Source organism: Diospyros lotus, chromosome 8, assembly GCF_014633365.1.
Source record: "Diospyros lotus cultivar Yz01 chromosome 8, ASM1463336v1, whole genome shotgun sequence".
In the NCBI taxonomy this organism is placed as follows: domain Eukaryota; kingdom Viridiplantae; phylum Streptophyta; class Magnoliopsida; order Ericales; family Ebenaceae; genus Diospyros; species Diospyros lotus.
In genome coordinates, this window is record NC_068345.1 from 4,971,627 (window position 1) to 4,990,270 (window position 18,644).

Consider the following 18,644-nt stretch of genomic DNA (forward strand, 5'->3'; position numbering starts at 1 on the left):
TTTTAAACACAGCAAACCGAGAACCTCTTTCTACACTTGAGAGGATTCCATTTTCAACCAACATGGATGGAATGGTCAGTCAGACCAATTGGACATTTTCAAAGGCTAGAAGGGTTGAAATAATCCGTGCAGCCATGGTTTAATTAGGATAACTAAATAAGCCCCAAATTAACAAGCAATCTTTGTGAAATTGTTTCTCTTCAATATAAATAGCTTATTAATTCCACTCATCAGAAGCAGCTGCAAATTCCAAAGCCTTTTTAGAAGAGATTAAATCCATGGATTTGCATAGCAAGATCCTGCTACTAACATTGGCTTTGGCTGCAGCAACACTAGCTCCATCCCCGGCAGCTTCTCAGCCGAAGAAAGGCTGCTCCGGCAGCTGTGGCAACCTCAGCATCCCCTTCCCATTTGGCACCACCCCTGAATGCTACCTTGATGATTCTTTTTTCATCAACTGCAGCAAGTCTAAGCCATTCTTGAGAAAAGGCAACTTGCAAGTGCTCAACATATCGCACGATGGCCTAATACGTGTCCTGGCCAATGTTTCTCGTGACTGCTACAACGAGTCTGGCCGAGCCAACCGCACAACCAAAAAGTTCACCCTGTCCAAGTTCTTAATCTCCAGCACGCTAAACAAGTTCACGGCTGTTGGCTGCGACACGTATGCAGGGGTGCGAGGAATGAAAAGCCTGAATTACATGACAGGCTGCCTGTCCTTCTGTGGTGACCTCAAGACAGTAGCCAATGGATCATGCAATGGCATTGGATGTTGCCAGGTTGCCATTCCACCGGGAGCAAAGGACTTTTCAGTAGACGTAACAAGCTATAACAACCATTCCTTGGTGTTGGGTTTCAACCCTTGTAGCTATGCTTTTGTGGTCGAGGCAGAGGCTTTCAACTTCTCGATTGCAGATCTTAAGGATTTACGGGGCATAACGACCGTCCCTGTCGTGCTCGACTGGGTAGTGGGGAATGAAACTTGTGAAGAAGCTCAGAAGAACTCTTCCAGCTATGCTTGTAAAGCCTTGCATAGCCAATGCCACAATTCAAGCAATGGACCTGGCTATCTTTGCAACTGCGCTTCAGGCTATCAAGGGAATGCTTACCTTCTTGATGGCTGCGAAGGTACTAATATATGGTTTCAACCATTTTTTGCTGATCTTCTTTCTGATTACACTGCTCTTCTTTCCTACTTACCAATTAATCTGTTTCTTTTGAAAAAGATATCAATGAATGCGAACCCTTGAACCCCTGCAATGGAACATGCACAAATTTGCCAGGGAGTTTCGAATGTTCTTGCCCAAAGGGATACGAAGGAATGAAAAATGGAACAAGTTGCGGGAAAAAGGGTCTGAACAGGGGATCTACCCTGCTTGCTACCGGTTTGGGTTAGTATCCTTGTTCTATCAATACGATTCGACAAACTAAGATGATTTTGGTTAACATGACATTTGTATGCAGGTTTAAGCACGGGACTTCTGGTTTTATTTCTGGGAAGTACTTGGGTTTATTGGATGCTGAGGAGAAGAAAGTTCTTGAAGCTCCGAGAGAAGTTCTTCCGGCAAAATGGCGGCTTTATGTTGCAGCAGCAACTCTCCAAACATGAAAGGTCGGTTGAAACAGCCCGAATCTTTACTGAAGAAGATCTCAAGAAGGCTACCAACAACTATGATGAAAGTGGAGTCATTGGTCAAGGAGGGTTTGGAACCGTTTATAGAGGAGTTTTGCCGGATAAAAGAGTGGTTGCCATTAAGAAATCAAAAATAAGTGATCAGAACCAGATTGAGCAGTTCGTTAATGAGGTGATTGTCCTTGCACAAATCAACCATAGGAATGTGGTAAATCTTTTAGGCTGCTGCTTAGAAACAGAAGTCCCCTTGCTGGTTTATGAATTCATCACGAATGGAACACTATCGGATCATATTCACCAAGAAAACCGTTCATCGTTGCTTACATGGGAAATGCGCCTAAAGATAGCAGCCGAAACTGCAGGAGCTCTTGCGTACTTGCACTCTGCTACTTCAACGCCAATAATTCATAGGGACATTAAAAGTACGAACATCCTTGTAGATGACAATTACACTGCAAAGGTTACCGATTTTGGAGCTTCAAGACTAGTCCCACTGGATCACACTCAACTGGCCACATTGGTACAGGGGACATTTGGATACATAGACCCTGAATATTTCCATTCAAGCCAGTTGACAGAGAAGAGTGACGTTTACAGCTTTGGCGTCGTCCTTGCAGAGCTGATAACTGGGAAGAAGGCACTTTCTTTTGACAGACCCGAGAAGGACAGAAACCTGTCGATGTATTTCATTTCTGCGATGAAAGAGGATCGTCTTCATGACATTCTTGACCACAAAATGGTGAACGAGAAGCACTTGGGACAGATTAAGGAAGTGGCCAAGTTAGCAAAGGGGTGCCTGAGAGTAAAAGCAGAAGAAAGGCCAACTATGAAAGAAGTAGCTATGGAGATAGACAGTCTGAGGATGATGAAACACCATCCGTGGGAAGATGTAGATTTGTACCCTGAAGAGTCCGAGCAGCTCCTTAAGCAAAGCATACCTTCAGATGGCCACTATGGTGCTTCGGGCAGCAACTTTAGTGTTAGCACCTATGCTGGTTACGACAGCACGAGGGATCAAATGGTGGTGCCACTAGATGGTGGAAGATAGTCATGCTGTGTAAGTTTTGAAGAGAATTATTTTGACATTCCATTTATTTCATTTTGTGAAAATATATTACTGTTATTTATTGGTTGAATGCAGCTTCAGTTACTACTGCAAGTTTGAGGTTTATTTATCAAACATTCAGACTACCATAATTTTTTTTCAGAATTACCAATAAAAGCAGGCTAATTAAGGCCAAAGGAAAGATAAAGCTGCACGAGCATATTTCTTGCATTATTACTCGGTGATTAAGCTAAGACGCAGGCTTGAGTTCTAAAGCATCCAAAATGATCAGGTTTCAGCCAAGGAACAGTTGGAAAATGAATGCTGTCAATAAACTTCACTAGCAACTGATTTATAAGCCTGAATGCTGTCAAGTGATGTTCCAAATCCGAAGACCATATTTTTCTCTTATCTTTATCATTATAGCTCGAGGGATTCTCTGAATACTTCAAATAACAATGAATTTGATAAGAACCGATGCAAACTCATATTTCATTCAGGGAACAGCACTGGTGCAGAACTCCAATTAGAACTACTGTTAAGAACAAAGATGTCCCGTTCTTTGTTAGTTTTCCCTTCTATATCGGAAACTGGGAACTCATTCAAAGGGCAGGCCTATTAGTTAGTAATTTGGGTCATTGCTTCAACTTATATAATTGATGTTAACCACGCAACATTTGGGGCTGGTGTTGCACTGAAACTGGGCATGTCGCCTGTGATACAATACGATAGAAACAAGGAACTTGAAATGCCAGTTGATGAAGGATTTTCGGAAGTGGTAGCCGCACGTTCCCTTCTTGCCTTTCTGAATGTACCTGCAATGGAGACGGGGCTTGCTCCCCCGGTCAATCTCCGATGATTAAGTTAGTCCTTTGATCTAGGGTTCCTTGTCCCTTTTAAACTATGTTAATTGATGGAAAAAATAAGGAGAATCCCCCACCTTCTTCGCTTACCTTTTCTCGGGATAGGAATCATGAGGGATCTTCGGGATCTTCCTCCCGCCTTCTTCGGGACTTTCCCGATAAGGGTTTCGCGATAGCCTCCGCCTCCGAGGAGTTCGGGATAACTGTTGCCTCCGTGATCTTCGGTGGGATAGCCTGTTCCTGAGATCTCGGGGGTTTCTCTATTGAGTGCTTATCTGATTGACGTGGCAATGCTTGTCTGCTGTGTATCTTTTGACCGCTGTTAGGTATTCGTCTTGGCGTAATTATGGGACCGAGGGCGTTCTCCTCATCACTTGCCCCCCTGCTCCTTGAGCTCTTCGGCTTGAAGGGCCCGAGGAGTAGTAAGGCCTCTGAGGTTCTTCACTTTAACTCCCCCTTTTTTTTTTTTGCGCGTCTGACAGACGTGAAAATCAATCGGTTTTGACGGCGGTATCCCTTCCCTATGCGCTGTCCGAGGCCTTTTCGTCTTTCGAGCTCTGTCAGTGCGGGGTGATCAATGCTCATTATTGCTCGTCCTTTGGTTTCTTGTCCCCGCAGTTTGGTCTTTTAAAATGGGAACCCTTCAGTCCCTTTACTTCTCTTTCCGTGCGACTTTCCTTCAGTTTTAGCTTTTCTTGTGTCCGCAAGCATTTTCCTCCTCTTTCGCCTCTCTTTCTTCTAGCTTTTTGCCATGGCGATAATCGGTTCTGGGAGGTTTAATCCCGCTGGTGCAGAGCTTATTGAGTGGGAAAAACATCCTGCTGCGTCGATTCCATGTCAATGGATGAGCCAAGCGGAATGTCAACAGTTTAGAGAAAAGTACAACGTCCCCGAAGAGTGGGAGGTAGAGTTCAACAGTCATCTACGGGCATGTCATCCCGTCGCCGGCCGCCTGTGCATTTATAAGTGTGCTTTTGACAGGGGCTTTCGGCTCCCTCCCCGGAGAAGAGTGATGACCTTACTTCAACATCTTACTATCGCTCCCGCCCAACTGTCTCCCTTCGGATGGCGATACCTGATGGGGTTCCTCCTTATTTGTCATTCCGGCAAAATTGAGCCAACTGGAGACCTCTTCGACTATTTCTTCACGACCAACCGCGACCCCGGAGGGTGGATCTCCATCTCCCCTCGGATCGTAAAAGATAGCCGTCTTCTCGCCTGCAAGGGATACTCTAATCTTGAGATCTCTGCTTCGACTCTCATGCAATCCGGCGGGTCGAAAGATTCTGATGATTGGAAGGAGCGTTTTGTCTTCGTCCGCCCCAGGCCATCCGGCTCTCCTCAAGAGATCTGGTCTGTCAGTAACGAGTGGACTCTGGACACTAAGCACAAGCGTCCGAGTGTCGAGACCATTGAAGATTTCGCCTGCCGACTTATGAAGAACAGTCGGAACTGGGAAGAAGGATGGCTCTCCAATCCCGGCCTTTCCCAAGCGGGTCTGGACGGCGAGAACTGTGAGCTCTTTTTCCTTCATCCTTTTCTTTTACTCTCTCTTTTTCCTTTGTCTGTATTTGATTTTCGTTGTTATCTCTTTCTTAGATGAAGAGGTCTGGGAAATATCTTATTCTGCTGTCACTAAAGGAATGATATTGGACTTCCCTGGGAGTAAAGGCCCTTCGGCACCTTCCGGCAACCAGAGGGTGTTGGAGAGGACTGCGCCTTCCGAGCGAATTCCAAAGAGCAAGAAGAGTAACAAGAAGAACTCATTACCGTCCAGGTCGCGAAGGGCGGTGGAGGAAGACCCCGGGACCTTCCAAGAGGCTTCCAAGGGGAACATTGCTGGGGGTTCGGGGGACCCATCTTCCCCGCTTCTCCTTTCTCAAACCAGAGGCTCTCCGACCGCGCGGCGAGAAGCCTCCACCATGCCTGCGCGCTTGCCGATCTCTCCCGAAGGCGATTCGGCGACCATCGCTCAGGTGCTTGCTGTAGCTCGCGCGGAGGCCCAGAAAAGGCAAACCATGGCAGGTACGGAGTCCAGTGCTACGCCTCCCAGCATCCCTATCAGTTCGATTTTTAAACGAATTTTAACGCCATTGGCACCAGCGGGGCGTTCGGAGCTGACGGGAGAGGCTTCGCTGGAGGAGGCTTCGGTGTTGTCGGCGAAGGAGATTTTAGCGCGCCGGACGAAGCGTCGCAGGATGGAAGCCACTTCCCCAGCTGCTGCTCCCTCCGAGCCTTCGGCTCCTGAAGCCACCAATGCCCCTTCAACGGCTTTAGTCTTACCGGAGACTCTACGAACTCCGAACGAAATCGACTATTGCGCTGAAATTCTAAGGGTGCGACCGTATTCCTTCTTCTTTTGACTTTTCGCTTTTTCTGTGCGAGTAGGTCTTGATCTATACTCTGTTTTTACTTCCTCAGAACCTTACGGAGTTCCAAGGTCTGGTCTCTCGACGAGAGTCCGAACTTCAAACTCGGATCACCTCCCTGGAGTCTGAAGTGGAAAGGCTTCGAGGGTTGGAATCTCTTTCTTCCCAATTGTCGGGTCTCGAGCACCGGGTTCATATTTTAACCAAGTCTGTGGAGCTGGCGCAAGAAGATGCCCGACTTGCCAACGAAGCCGAAGCTCAAGCTCGGGAGGATTTGGAGTTGGTCCAGAAGAATATGCTTGAGGCTAATCAGGCCAATTCCCGACTTGGGGAGGAGCTGGATTCCACTAAGGTTGTTAATCGCCAGCTTCAGGAGGATATAAAAAGACTCACTCTAGAGCTGAAGGAGGCCAAGAAGGGGCAGGTCGAAGCATTGGAGTCTTATTCCCGGTGCAAAGAAGACCTTCGTACCGCTCATGCCCAACTTCAATCTGCCCTCAAGGATGCCCAAGTGGCTTTTCAGAATGGTCGAGAGGATTTCCGAAGCTCTGAAGCTTATGCCGCGGAGTTAGAAGGAGTTCTTCGGGGTGGGTTTGAGCATATGAGAAAACTCGTCAAAGAGCGCTTCCCGAACTTGGATGTTGACTCCATCCCCTTTGATGTTGTCGCCGCCTTGTCTTCTTTAGAGTAGTCATTTGTATTAAAACCTGTTGTCGTAATAATAAAAGTGTTTAGATTTTTCACACAATTTTCTTTTGAAAAACAAGAAAAAGAAGGCCGCTTGGGATCAGGCTTGATTCTTCCTTTTTTTTTTCTTTTACCCTTCCTGCTCATCGCAAGACTTGGTCTTCGTCGCTTGCTCAAAAGGGTTCGGCTCCGGCCCCCCAAGGATCGCGCCTGATCCTCGCAGTCTTAAGCCTTTCGAGGATTCGGGACCCTCCAAGGATCACATCTGATCTTTTGCTTTTGCCGGAGGTTCGGGCCTCCTAGGATCATATTTGATCCTTTGTTTTTGTCGGGATCATATTTGATCCTTTGTTTTTGTCGGGGGTTCGGGCCCCCCGAGGATCATATTTGATCCTTTGTTTTTGTCGGGATCATATTTGATCCTTTGTTTTTGTCGGGGGTTCGGGCCCCCCGAGGATCATATTTGATCCTTTGTTTTTGTCGGGGGTTCGGGCCCCCCGAGGATCATATTTGATCCTTTGTTTTTGTCGGGGGTTCGGGCCCCCCGAGGATCATATTTGATCCTTTGTTATAGTTGAGGGGTCTAGCCCCGTTGAAGGTATGTCGATTCTTTCCCTTCGCGCTGATGTGCCGTCCCAGGTCTTTGGAAATGATGAGTTTTTACGCATAGGAGAAAAATGAATTTATTCCTGGATAGCATACGCAAAGCCATAAAAAGAAAAGATGCCAAGACATATAATGTAGAATTATTACTAACAGATCATATGAATATAATAAAGAGCTATCACTGATAGAACTTCCTCAAGTTCTGCACGTTCCATGCGTTTTTCACCGGTGCCCCTTCGAGGGTCTGTAGTTTGTATGCCCCCGGGCTGAGGACTTCTGTTACTTTGTAAGGACCTTCCCAATTTGGTGTTAACTTATCTGTTTCTCGGGCTCCCTGAATGTCTGCTCGCCTTAGTACCAAATCTCCTGGTAGAAAGTTTCGTGCTCTTACTCGTCGATTGTAGTATCTCTCTATGCGCTGATTATAAGCAGCTTGTCGAATCTTCGCCTGGTCACGAAATTCATCAAGGAAATCTAGGTTGTCCCTCAAACTCTGCTCATTGGATTCAGGGTCGAATAGCTCTACTCGTAGCGTAGGTACTCCAATTTCAACTGGGATTAATGCTTCCGAGCCGTAGCATAGACTGAAAGGAGTCTCTCCCGTGGAGACCTTCGCCGTAGTTCGGTAAGACCACAGAATGCTCGGCAGTTCTTCTACCCAACTACCTTTCGCTTTATCTACTCTTGTTTTTAAACCCCGCAACATAGTTCTGTTAGCGAGTTCGATTTGGCCATTAGCTTGGGGGTGAGCTACCGAGGTGAATTGCTGCTTGATTCCCAACTCCTGGCACCATTCCCGAACGGACCGGTCAGAAAATTGAGTGCCGTTGTCTGAGATTAGCACCCGAGGAACTCCGAAGCGACAGACTACGTGCTTCCATAGGAATTGTTTCACCCGCCGAGAAGTAATAGAGGCCACTGCTTCAGCTTCAACCCACTTTGTGAAGTAATCGATAGCAGCCATGATATACTTGACCTGTCCAGCTGCTGGGGGAAAAGGTCCCAGGATGTCTATACCCCATTGGGCAAAGGGGCATGGTGTGGCGAGATGAGTTAGCGCGACTGCCGGCACATGGACCAAGTTAGACGTTTTCTGGCACCGGTCGCAAGTTCTAACTAGCTGCTCGGAATCTCGCACCATCGTTGGCCAATAATACCCCTGCCGCAGGGCCTTTTGACTAAGCGCCCGAGCCCCGATGTGGCTTCCACATATTCCTTCGTGAATCTCCCGTAGGATGTAGTCTGCTTCGCGAGGTCGGATACACTTGAGCAGCGGTTGTGAAAAAGACCTTCTGTATAATTCCCCCCCGACTAACACGAAATTTCGGGCTTTTCGTTTGACCTCCCGTGCCTCCGAGTCGTCTTCGGGGAGCTTTTCCTCTCTTAAATATGACAACATGGGGTCCATCCAACTGGGCTCGTCATCGATACAAAATTGGACTGCGGCTTCTTCGATACTCTTTTGCGGAAGAGATTCGATCCGAATTTCCCGAGAGCTTGTAGGGAAAGAGGAAGAGGCGATTCGGGACAGCAAGTCCGCCTCTGTATTCATGGCTCGAGTGACGTATTCCACCTTTACGTGTTGGAAACGCGCCATCAGCTCTTTGGCTAGGGTCAAGTATTGCGCCATGTGACTTTCTCGGGCTTCATATTCTCCATTCACCTGCTGCACCACTAAGTTAGAATCTGAACTCACCTCAACGTTTTGAGCTCCCAATTGTTCAGCCAACCTCAGCCCAGCTAATAAGGCCTCATATTCTGCTTCGTTGTTAGATGCTCGGAATTCAAAATGCAATGCATAGGGCCATATTTGCCCTTCGGGACTCTTTATCATTAATCCTGCTCCACCCCCGCCCGAGGTCGAGCTTCCGTCTACCGCCACTGACCATGGTTTCTGGCTTTCCTCGGGACCTTCGGGAGCTCCTATCCCTTCGGCGATGAAGTCTGCTAGCGACTGCGCCTTAATGGCCGGTCGCGGCCTATACTCAATGTCAAAGGCGGTGAGCTCTACTGCCCACCTCAACATCCGGCCTGAAAGCTCCGGCTTGCTAAGAACCTGCTTCAAGGGTTGGTTAGTAAGCACTATAATCGTATGAGCTTGAAAGTAGGGTCGGAGTTTCCTCGCCGATGTTATTAAGGCGAACGCCAGTTTTTCCATAGGAAGATACCGAACCTCGGCTCCCGATAATCGTTTACTCGCATAATAAACGGGCCTCTGGATCCTGTTTTCTTCTCGAATCAATACCGAACTTACAGCCTCATTGGCCACCGCCAGATATATGTATAATGGTTCTCCGGGCTTCGGTTTGGTAAGAACCGGAGGCGTGGCTAGGTGCTCCTTAAGCTTTTCGAAAGCTCGCTGGCATTCAGAATTCCATTCGAAGTTATTTGCTTTCGATAAGACCTTGTAGAAAGGAAGGCCTTTTTCTGCCAAGCGAGAAAGGAATCTGCCAAGGGCTGTCATCCTACCCGTAAGGCTCTGTACCTCTTTCACATTCCTAGGGGCCGGCATATCCATGATAGCTTTGACCTTCGCAGGGTTTACCTCGATCCCTCGGTGGTGTACTATGTAGCCTAGGAACTTTCCTGCCGAAACGCCGAAAGCACATTTGACAGGATTAAGTTTCATATGGAACTTACGAAGGGTTTTGAAGCATTCCTCCAGATCCTCCGGATGACATTCGGCTACCATACTTTTTACCAGCATGTCGTCGACGTAAGCCTCCATATTTCTCCCGAGTTGTTGGTGAAAAAGCTTATTTACCAGGCGCTGGTAAGTGGCTCCTGCGTTCTTTAATCCGAAAGGCATTACGGTGTAGCAGTAGGTTGCCTTGTTGGTGATGAATGCCGTTTTCTCCTGGTCCTCCGGGTGCAATGGAATCTGGTGATATCCCTGAAAAGCATCTAGGAAACTCATGAGCGAACATCCAGCAGTCCCATCAATTAGGGCGTCAATCCTCGGGAGTGGGTAGCTATCTTTTGGGCAGGCTTTGTTAAGATCGGTGAAATCGATGCAAAGCCTCCACTTGCTCTGCCCTTTGGGAACCAGCACAACATTCGCTAGCCAATCTGGATAATCCACCTCCCGAATGTGGCGCGCAGCTGCTAACTTTGCGATCTCCTCCTCGATCGCCCTTGCCCTATCGGGGGCGAAGCTTCGTTTTTTCTGTCTGACAGGCTGAAAACCTGATCGGACCCCCAGCCTGTGTGTCATTACTTCTGGATTTACTCCTGGCATATCTCGGGCTGTCCACGCGAAGATATCTGCATACTGTCTAAGGAGTGATATTATTTGACTCCTTAGCGGATCTTTTAACTCCATACTCACTCTTACACATCGACTTGGGCAATTTTCTTCCAGAGGTACTTCTTCCAATTCATCCACCGGCTCCGCTGTTTTGGGATCTTCAGGTCCTTCTAGTAGAAAACTGACCTCCTTCGGGGGGTCAGCATCCTTCTGCAACCCTGTTTCTTTACTCTTCGCCATGCCTATAGAGGCCATGTAACATTCACGGGCTAAGCGCAAATCTCCCCGCACTTCGCCCGTCCCCCTATCCGTGGGAAACTTCATCATCATATGATACGTGCTTGGGATGGCTCGAAGGGCATTGAGACCCGATCTTCCCAGAATCATGTTGTAAGCCGAAGGCACGTCTGCTACCAGGATATCTAGCATAACACGAGAAGTTCGGGAACCTCTCCCTACCGTCAACGGGAGTTGAATAATCCCTTCTGAATATACGGCTTCACCATCAAATCCCACCAAAGGGACCCTCGCTGCCCTTAGCTGTGTCATTTCATACCCCATGCCTAAGAAGGCTTGCCGGTACAAGATTTCTGAAGAGCTTCCTGGATCCACAAGGATCCGCCGAAGTTCCCACTTCCCGAGTTCAGCTGTTATCACCAGTGGGTCATTTTGAGTCGGGTACCCCGGGAGGTCGTTATCTGAAAAAGAGATTGGATCCACGTTCCTCGATCTTTTCAGCCGGGTCGCATTACTTTTTTCGTCCTTCATGACTGGGACCTCCCCCGCCGCGAGTGTGTGGAATATCGGAGGCTGAGGATGATCATCTTCTCTTCGATGTGATCTCTCCCGCTGGGCCCGATTTCGATCCTCCGCGCGGTCTTTCTTGGGGGGGCTTCTTGATCGCGACCGTCGATCCTTTCTCCCCTGAGAATCACCTGTTTTTGCCACGTAGCTCCTCAGGAAACCCCGATTGATAAGTTCCTGAATCTCCTCCTTTAATTGGTGACACTCTTCCGTGTCATGACCATGATCTCGGTGGAATCGGCAATATTTACCTCTGTTCCTTTTGTCAGATGGTGCCTTCATCGGTCGAGGCTTTTTCAAGTAATCTTTTCCCTCAATAGTAGCCAGGATTTCTGCCCTCGGGGCGTTCAGAGGAGTGAAACCCGCCGAATCCCACCGAGGGCGATGCTTTTCTCTTCGGTCGTCACTCCTCCTTTCCTCGGGATGCTTCTTTTTATCCTTCTTCTCCACATGCTCCGCCCTCTTAGCCTGCATGACCTCTTCGGCATTTATGTACTTCGTGGCCCGGCCCAATATGTCCGTGAACGCGCTGGGAGGCGTTTTGGCTAATGATTGGGCGAAAGGGCCGGGCCTCAGGGCGTTCTGGAATGCCACCATAGCAACATTGTGGTCAAAGTTCTCGATGCTCAGGGCTTCCATATTAAATCGTGAAACGAAATCCTTCAAGGGCTCTCCTTGGTTCTGCTTCATACTCACCAAGGCCATTGTGGACCTTCGGTGTCTTCGGAGAGGTGCAAAGTGCGCCAGAAAGCTGCTCCGGAGTTGCGCAAAACTTATGATGGAATGATGAGCCAGGTTTGAGTACCACGCCCGTGCGTGCCCCTCCAGAGTGGCCAAGAAAACTCTACACCACATCGCGTCTGAGGCGTCCTGTACCATCATATGCGAGGTAAAAAGATCCAGGTGATCCATCGGGTCGGTGGTCCCTGCATAGGGCTTAATGGCCGGGATGCGGAGACGTTCTGGTGGTATGGCCGCCATGATCTCTGGGCCAAGGGGCTGATTTATCCTTGGTCCCTGAGCCTCTCCGGTCCTTGGCTTTAGGGCGGCTATCTCCTCCTCCAACTGCCGCAATCTTCTTTCCTGCCGCTGCTGCACAAACGACAAGTCAAGAGACTCGGCCGCCTCGCCGTCATCTGGCCCTGGCCTCTGCGGATTCTCGTCTTGTCGATAAGATTCCTCTTCTCTTGGGGGCTCGCGCCTTTCCTCCGCCCGAGAGTGCTGGGCTTGCTGATGCTGGCCATCTAGAAAACCCATGAGTAACTCCGTCAATCGTTGTACTTGACCCTCCAGAAGTGCTATCCGATCAGGAGGAGGCGGAGGGCCCTCCGGACTCCGAGCCCTCCCCGGCGGGCTTCGGGGAGGGTTCTGCTGACTCGGTTCCGGAACGGGGTTGCTCCCCACGGCCCTAGACGGCTGTCTTCTGGTCGCCATTCACGGTTGAGAAGATTGTCGGCTGCACTGGAAAGACAGAAGAGAAGAATGTCGGCCCCACGGTGGGCGCCAATTGATGAAGGATTTTCGGAAGTGGTAGCCGCACGTTCCCTTCTTGCCTTTCTGAATGTACCTGCAATGGAGACGGGGCTTGCTCCCCCGGTCAATCTCCGATGATTAAGTTAGTCCTTTGATCTAGGGTTCCTTGTCCCTTTTAAACTATGTTAATTGATGGAAAAAATAAGGAGAATCCCCCACCTTCTTCGCTTACCTTTTCTCGGGATAGGAATCATGAGGGATCTTCGGGATCTTCCTCCCGCCTTCTTCGGGACTTTCCCGATAAGGGTTTCGCGATAGCCTCCGCCTCCGAGGAGTTCGGGATAACTGTTGCCTCCGTGATCTTCGGTGGGATAGCCTGTTCCTGAGATCTCGGGGGTTTCTCTATTGAGTGCTTATCTGATTGACGTGGCAATGCTTGTCTGCTGTGTATCTTTTGACCGCTGTTAGGTATTCGTCTTGGCGTAATTATGGGACCGAGGGCGTTCTCCTCATCACCAGTCTTGGTGAGATTGTGTCTTGCTGGCCTGGGAACAGCACAAACCAAGTTGGGGTCACTTAATGTACTGGTTGGGGATATCAGAAAATTGGTGTCTTGAGCTAGCTGCCTTATTTTAAAGATAATAACATATTTTAGCACTGACAACTCTTGAGGATAAAACTCATCATTATTATTTTTTCTAAGTGTGCAATCCAGTCCCAGCAGAATACAAAAATCAGCTGATATTGATGGTTTTAGTATCATAATTACCCAGATCTTAATTCTTAGGGGTTTGGCTGTTAATGGTTGCCTAACATAGTTCTATATCACCCAATATATTGGGCTCTCAAAGGCAGTTCTACTAAGAAACATTGTTGTACTAGCTGACCATCTTGCCGGGGCTTGGAGCTATATGGCTGTCATTACGAATGTCCAGAAGTGACAGACGTGGACAAGCGATTTATCAACTAGCTGATGACCTTTTCACTCGTTATCATTCACCTCTGAGTTGTCGTCGGACATTGAGATAATCATTTTACAGAATTGACTTTGGATACATCAACGTTTGCCCAATGTAGCATTTCCTGTAACTTTGTGATTGTCTCCAAAAACAGCTAAGAACATTTCAGGATCGTAATGCCGAAATGTCAAATTTGTTTTTCTCCAACATAGATTAAATTCAACTCAGAAGAAGAAAATTCCCAATCCTTCTTAAGGGAAATAAACAAGCTAGAGATGAAGGAATCCATGGATTTACGTAGTAAGTTCCTGCTACTCACAGTGGCTGCAGCAATACTAGCTCCATCTCTGGCAGCTTCTCAGGCGAAGCCCGGCTGCTCCAGCAGCTGTGGCAACCTCAGCATCCCCTTCCCATTTGGCACCACCCCTGGTTGCTACCTTGATGATTCTTTCCTCATCACCTGCAATAACTCAAAACCATTCTTGAGAAAAAGTACTCGTCAAGTGCTCAACATATCACTTGACGGCCTAATCCGTGTCTCGGTCTCTGTTGCACGTGACTGCTACAACAAGTCTGGCTCACAGGTTAATGATGACAATACCACAAGCCTCGCCCTGTCAAAATTTTTCATCTCCAATGCCCGAAACAAGTTCACAGCTGTTGGCTGCGACACGCTTGCATTAGTGACGGGCAGCATAGGCCTGAATTACACTACAGGCTGCTTGTCCATCTGTGGTGACCTTGAGAGAGTGGCCAATGGATCATGCAATGGCAATGGATGTTGCCAGGTTGCCATTCCACCGGGAGCAAATGACTTTTTAGCAGGCGTAACAAGCTTGTACAACCATTCCAAGGTGTTGGATTTCAACCCTTGTGGCTATGCTTTTGTAGTCGAGGAAGAGGCTTTCAGCTTCTCGATTACAGATCTTAAGGATTTTCAAGGCAACAGAACCGTCCCTGTCGTGCTCGACTGGGCAGTGGGGAATGAAACTTGTGAAGAAGCTCAGAAAAACACGTCAAACTATGCTTGTAAAGCCTTGTATAGCCAATGCAACAATTCAAGCAATGGACCTGGCTATCTTTGCAACTGCACTTCAGGCTATCAAGGAAATCCTTACCTTCTTGATGGCTGCGAAGGTACTAATATATGGTTTCAACCATTGTTTGCTGATCCTCTTTCTGATTACACTGCTCTTCTTTCCTACTTACCAATTAATCTGTTTCTTTTGATAAAGATATCAATGAATGCGAAGTCTTGAACCCCTGCAATGGAACATGCAAAAATTTGCCAGGGAGTTTCGAATGTTCTTGCCCAAAGGGATACGAAGGTGATGGAATGAGAAATGGAACAGGTTGCCAGCTCAAGGGTCAGCTCAAGGGATCTACCTTGCTTTCTACTGGTTTGGGTTAGTATCCTCATTCCATTAACATGATTTGACAGCTAAGATCCTTTTGGTTAAAAGGTGATTTCTCTGCAGGTTTAAGCACAAGCCTTCTAGTTTTATTTCTGGGAATTACTTGGATATATTGGATGCTGAGGAGAAGAAAGCTCATAAAACTCCGAGAAAAGTTCTTCCAGCAAAATGGCGGCTTCATGTTGCGAAAACAGCTTTCCAAACATGAAAGATCGGTTGAAACAGCCCGAATCTTTACTGAAGAAGATCTCAAGAAGGCTACCAACAACTATGATGAAAGTGGAGTCATTGGTCAAGGAGGGTTTGGAACCGTTTATAGAGGAGTTTTGCCGGATAAAAGAGTGGTTGCCATTAAGAAATCAAAAATAAGTGATCAGAACCAGATTGAGCAGTTCATTAATGAGTTGATTGTCCTTGCACAAATCAACCATAGGAATGTGGTAAAGCTTTTAGGCTGTTGCTTAGAAACAGAAGTCCCCTTGCTGGTTTATGAATTCATCACGAATGGAACAATCTCGGATCATATTCACCAAGAAAACCGTGCATCGCTGCTTACTTGGGAAATGCGTCTAAAGATAGCAGCTGAAACTGCAGGAGCTCTTGCGTACTTGCACTCTGCTACTTCTACGCCAATAATTCACAGGGACATTAAAAGTACGAATATCCTTCTAGATGACAATTACACTGCAAAAGTTTCCGATTTTGGTGCTTCAAGACTGGTTCCACTAGATCACACTCAACTGGCCACATTGGTACAGGGAACATTTGGATACTTAGACCCTGAATATTTCCATTCAAGCCAGTTGACAGAGAAGAGTGACGTTTACAGCTTTGGCGTCGTCCTTGCAGAGCTAATAACCGGGAAGAAGGCACTTTCTTTTGACAGACCCGAGAAAGACAGAAACCTGGCAATGTATTTCATTTCTGCGATGAAAGAGGATCGTCTTCATGACATTCTTGACCACAGAATGGTGAACGAAACGTGCTTGGGACAAATTAATGAAGTAGCCAATCTTGCAAAGAGGTGCCTGAGAGTAAAAGCAGAAGAAAGGCCTACTATGAAAGAATTAGCTATGGAGCTGGACAGTCTGAGGATGATAAAGCATCATCCGTGGGAAGATGTAGATTTGTACCCTGAAGAGACCGATCAGTTGCTTAACCAAAATATACTGTCAGAAGTTGACTATGGTGCTCTGGGTATCAACTTTAGTTGTAGTACCTCTGCTTACAACGGCACTAGGGACCAAATCATAGTGCCACTAGATGATGGAAGATAGTCAATACTAGGTAGAAATATTTTTGTATTCCATTATTTCACTTTATTAAAATCTTGAGAAGCTTGTTCTTCATCAATTGAAATAAAACTCAACTTCTACAAGTATGAGGTTTATTTATCAAGCATCTAAACCATCCAAAATAATCAAGTAAAAGCAGGCCAAGGTCAAAGGAGGTAAGTCTGCACAAGCATATTGCTTGCGTTATTACTCAGTAATTAAGCTAAGATGCGGGCTTGAGTCCTAAACCATCCAAAATAATCAGGTTTTAGGCAGGGAACAGTTGGAAAGTGAACAGACAATGGCCGGATAGTCCTCTCACTACAAACATTTATCAAGAAACTTCATTGGAACTGATTTATATCGAAAATGTTGGTATTTTATGAAGAAAAAAAGAAAAGGGAATGAAAAAATATCAAAGCAAAAGTCGTATTTTTATTCAATCGTAGACTCCAATTTATACAACTAAAATATAAATTGAAATGAGCATAAAAAGGAGAATAATATGGCATAATATCTATCCAAAACAACTAACAAACAATATCAAATATTTGCTAATTTATTTGTTATGGATAATCCTATTTTATTTTGACTTTTTCAAACTACATTAGCAGCTACTAAGTCAAAATTCAACACTCCTCCTTGACTTTGAGGCTGCAAATGCAAAGCATTTTAATTTTGGCATGACTTGGATATAGCATATGGGGATTTTATGATTTTATAGTTATGAGGCATAGGTATGATTATGGGTTTTGGGGCATAGGCATTTTTTTTTTTTTTTTTTGGTATAGGCATTTTTTTTTTTTGGCATAGGCATGGATATGATTTTTTGACTAGAGTTAAAATAACTCCTCCTCCTCATGTTGGTCAGCAACAGCTCTAGCTTCGCCTTCTTGTTGTGATCTGCACACAATTGTGATGTGACCTAATTGACCACATTTGTTGCACTTTACATCGGGCCTCCACCAACACTTGTGTTGTGGATGATTGGTTTTTTTGCAGTAAGGGCAAGGTGGATAATTTTCACTATTGTTGTTTCCAGCATTTGCAAGCTTCTTGTTGTGATTCCAAACCTTTTTTTCACCGGTGGGCCTTGTTTGTGCTTGGAAAGCTCCTTCGACGGCTCCTCCTATTCTCACAAGCCTTCTTTGTTCTTGAGCCTGTAAAGCATTAAGTAACTCTGCCAATGAAATGCTTGACAGATCTTTTGCATTTTCTAAAGAAGAGATAGTGACTTCATACCTCTCTGGAAGTGTAACGAGTATTTTTTCAATGATTCTTTGATCAGGAAAATCCTTACCTAACAACCTCACTTTGTTAGTAAGGCTAAGCAACATGTCAGTGTACTCCTTCACAGTTTCTGACTCCTTCATTCTTTACATTTCAAACTCTCTGATCAAGTTTAACACTTGCATATTCTTCACTCGTTCATTGCCTTGGTATTCTTCTTTAAGATGATCCCAAATGGCTTTTGCTGAAGACAGGTTCATGATTTTTGTGAAAATATTGGGAGAAATTGCAGCATACAAGTAGGCCATGGCTTTAGCCTTCCTTGTCTTCCTCTCCTTGTGAATCTTTATTTGGTTCACAGTTGGATTGGCCGGCAAATCAGCGACTACGTAATCTTCTTCAACTGCTTCCCAAAGATCTACTGCCTTGAGATGGACTTTCATTTTAATAACCCATACTTGATAGTTGTCGCCACCAAATATCGGTGTTGCCGGCATTCCGTGACTTGATTCTGCTTCCATCTTTGCAGATTGTTGGCTTGAGTTTGAGTGTTTGTGAATATGATTTTTTGTTTCTCTCAACTCACAGGTCCCTCAAGAAAAAGGGGCTCTGATACCATTTGTTGGTATTTTATGAAGAAAAAAAGAAAAGGGAATGAAAAAATATCAAAGCAAAAGTCGTATTTTTATTCAATCGTAGACTCCAATTTATACAACTAAAATATAAATTGAAATGTGCATAAAAAGGAGAATAATATGGCATAATATCTATCCAAAACAACTAACAAACAATATTAAATATTTGCTAATTTATTTGTTATGGATAATCCTATTTTATTTTAACTTTTTCAAACTACATTAGTAGCTACTAAGTCAAAATTCAACAGAAAAATATGTGTTCGAAAAGTAATGACTATATTTCACTATCTTTATCATCATAGCTTGAAGGATTCACTGAATACTTAAAATAATAATGAATTTGATAAGAACCAATAGAAACTCTCATTTGATTCCAAATTTTAAATGAAAAGTTAGCAAAG

At 45.9% G+C, this 18,644-nt stretch overlaps 1 protein-coding gene across 1 annotated transcript in view; it reads left to right on the plus strand.

The window, feature by feature from the left end:
- Positions 1-16,378, plus strand: part of LOC127807735 (uncharacterized) — a 73,959-nt gene extending 57,581 nt beyond the window's left edge. The window contains exons 3-10 of the mRNA XM_052345790.1: positions 1,465-2,680; positions 2,775-2,799; positions 4,284-5,055; positions 5,141-5,877; positions 5,963-6,571; positions 13,899-14,823; positions 14,922-15,092; positions 15,165-16,378. Of these exons, the coding sequence (XP_052201750.1) occupies positions 1,465-2,680; positions 2,775-2,799; positions 4,284-5,055; positions 5,141-5,877; positions 5,963-6,571; positions 13,899-14,823; positions 14,922-15,092; positions 15,165-16,378 (5,669 nt within the window). The remainder of the gene's footprint in view (positions 1-1,464; positions 2,681-2,774; positions 2,800-4,283; positions 5,056-5,140; positions 5,878-5,962; positions 6,572-13,898; positions 14,824-14,921; positions 15,093-15,164) is intronic.
- Positions 16,379-18,644: the final 2,266 nt, after the last annotated feature.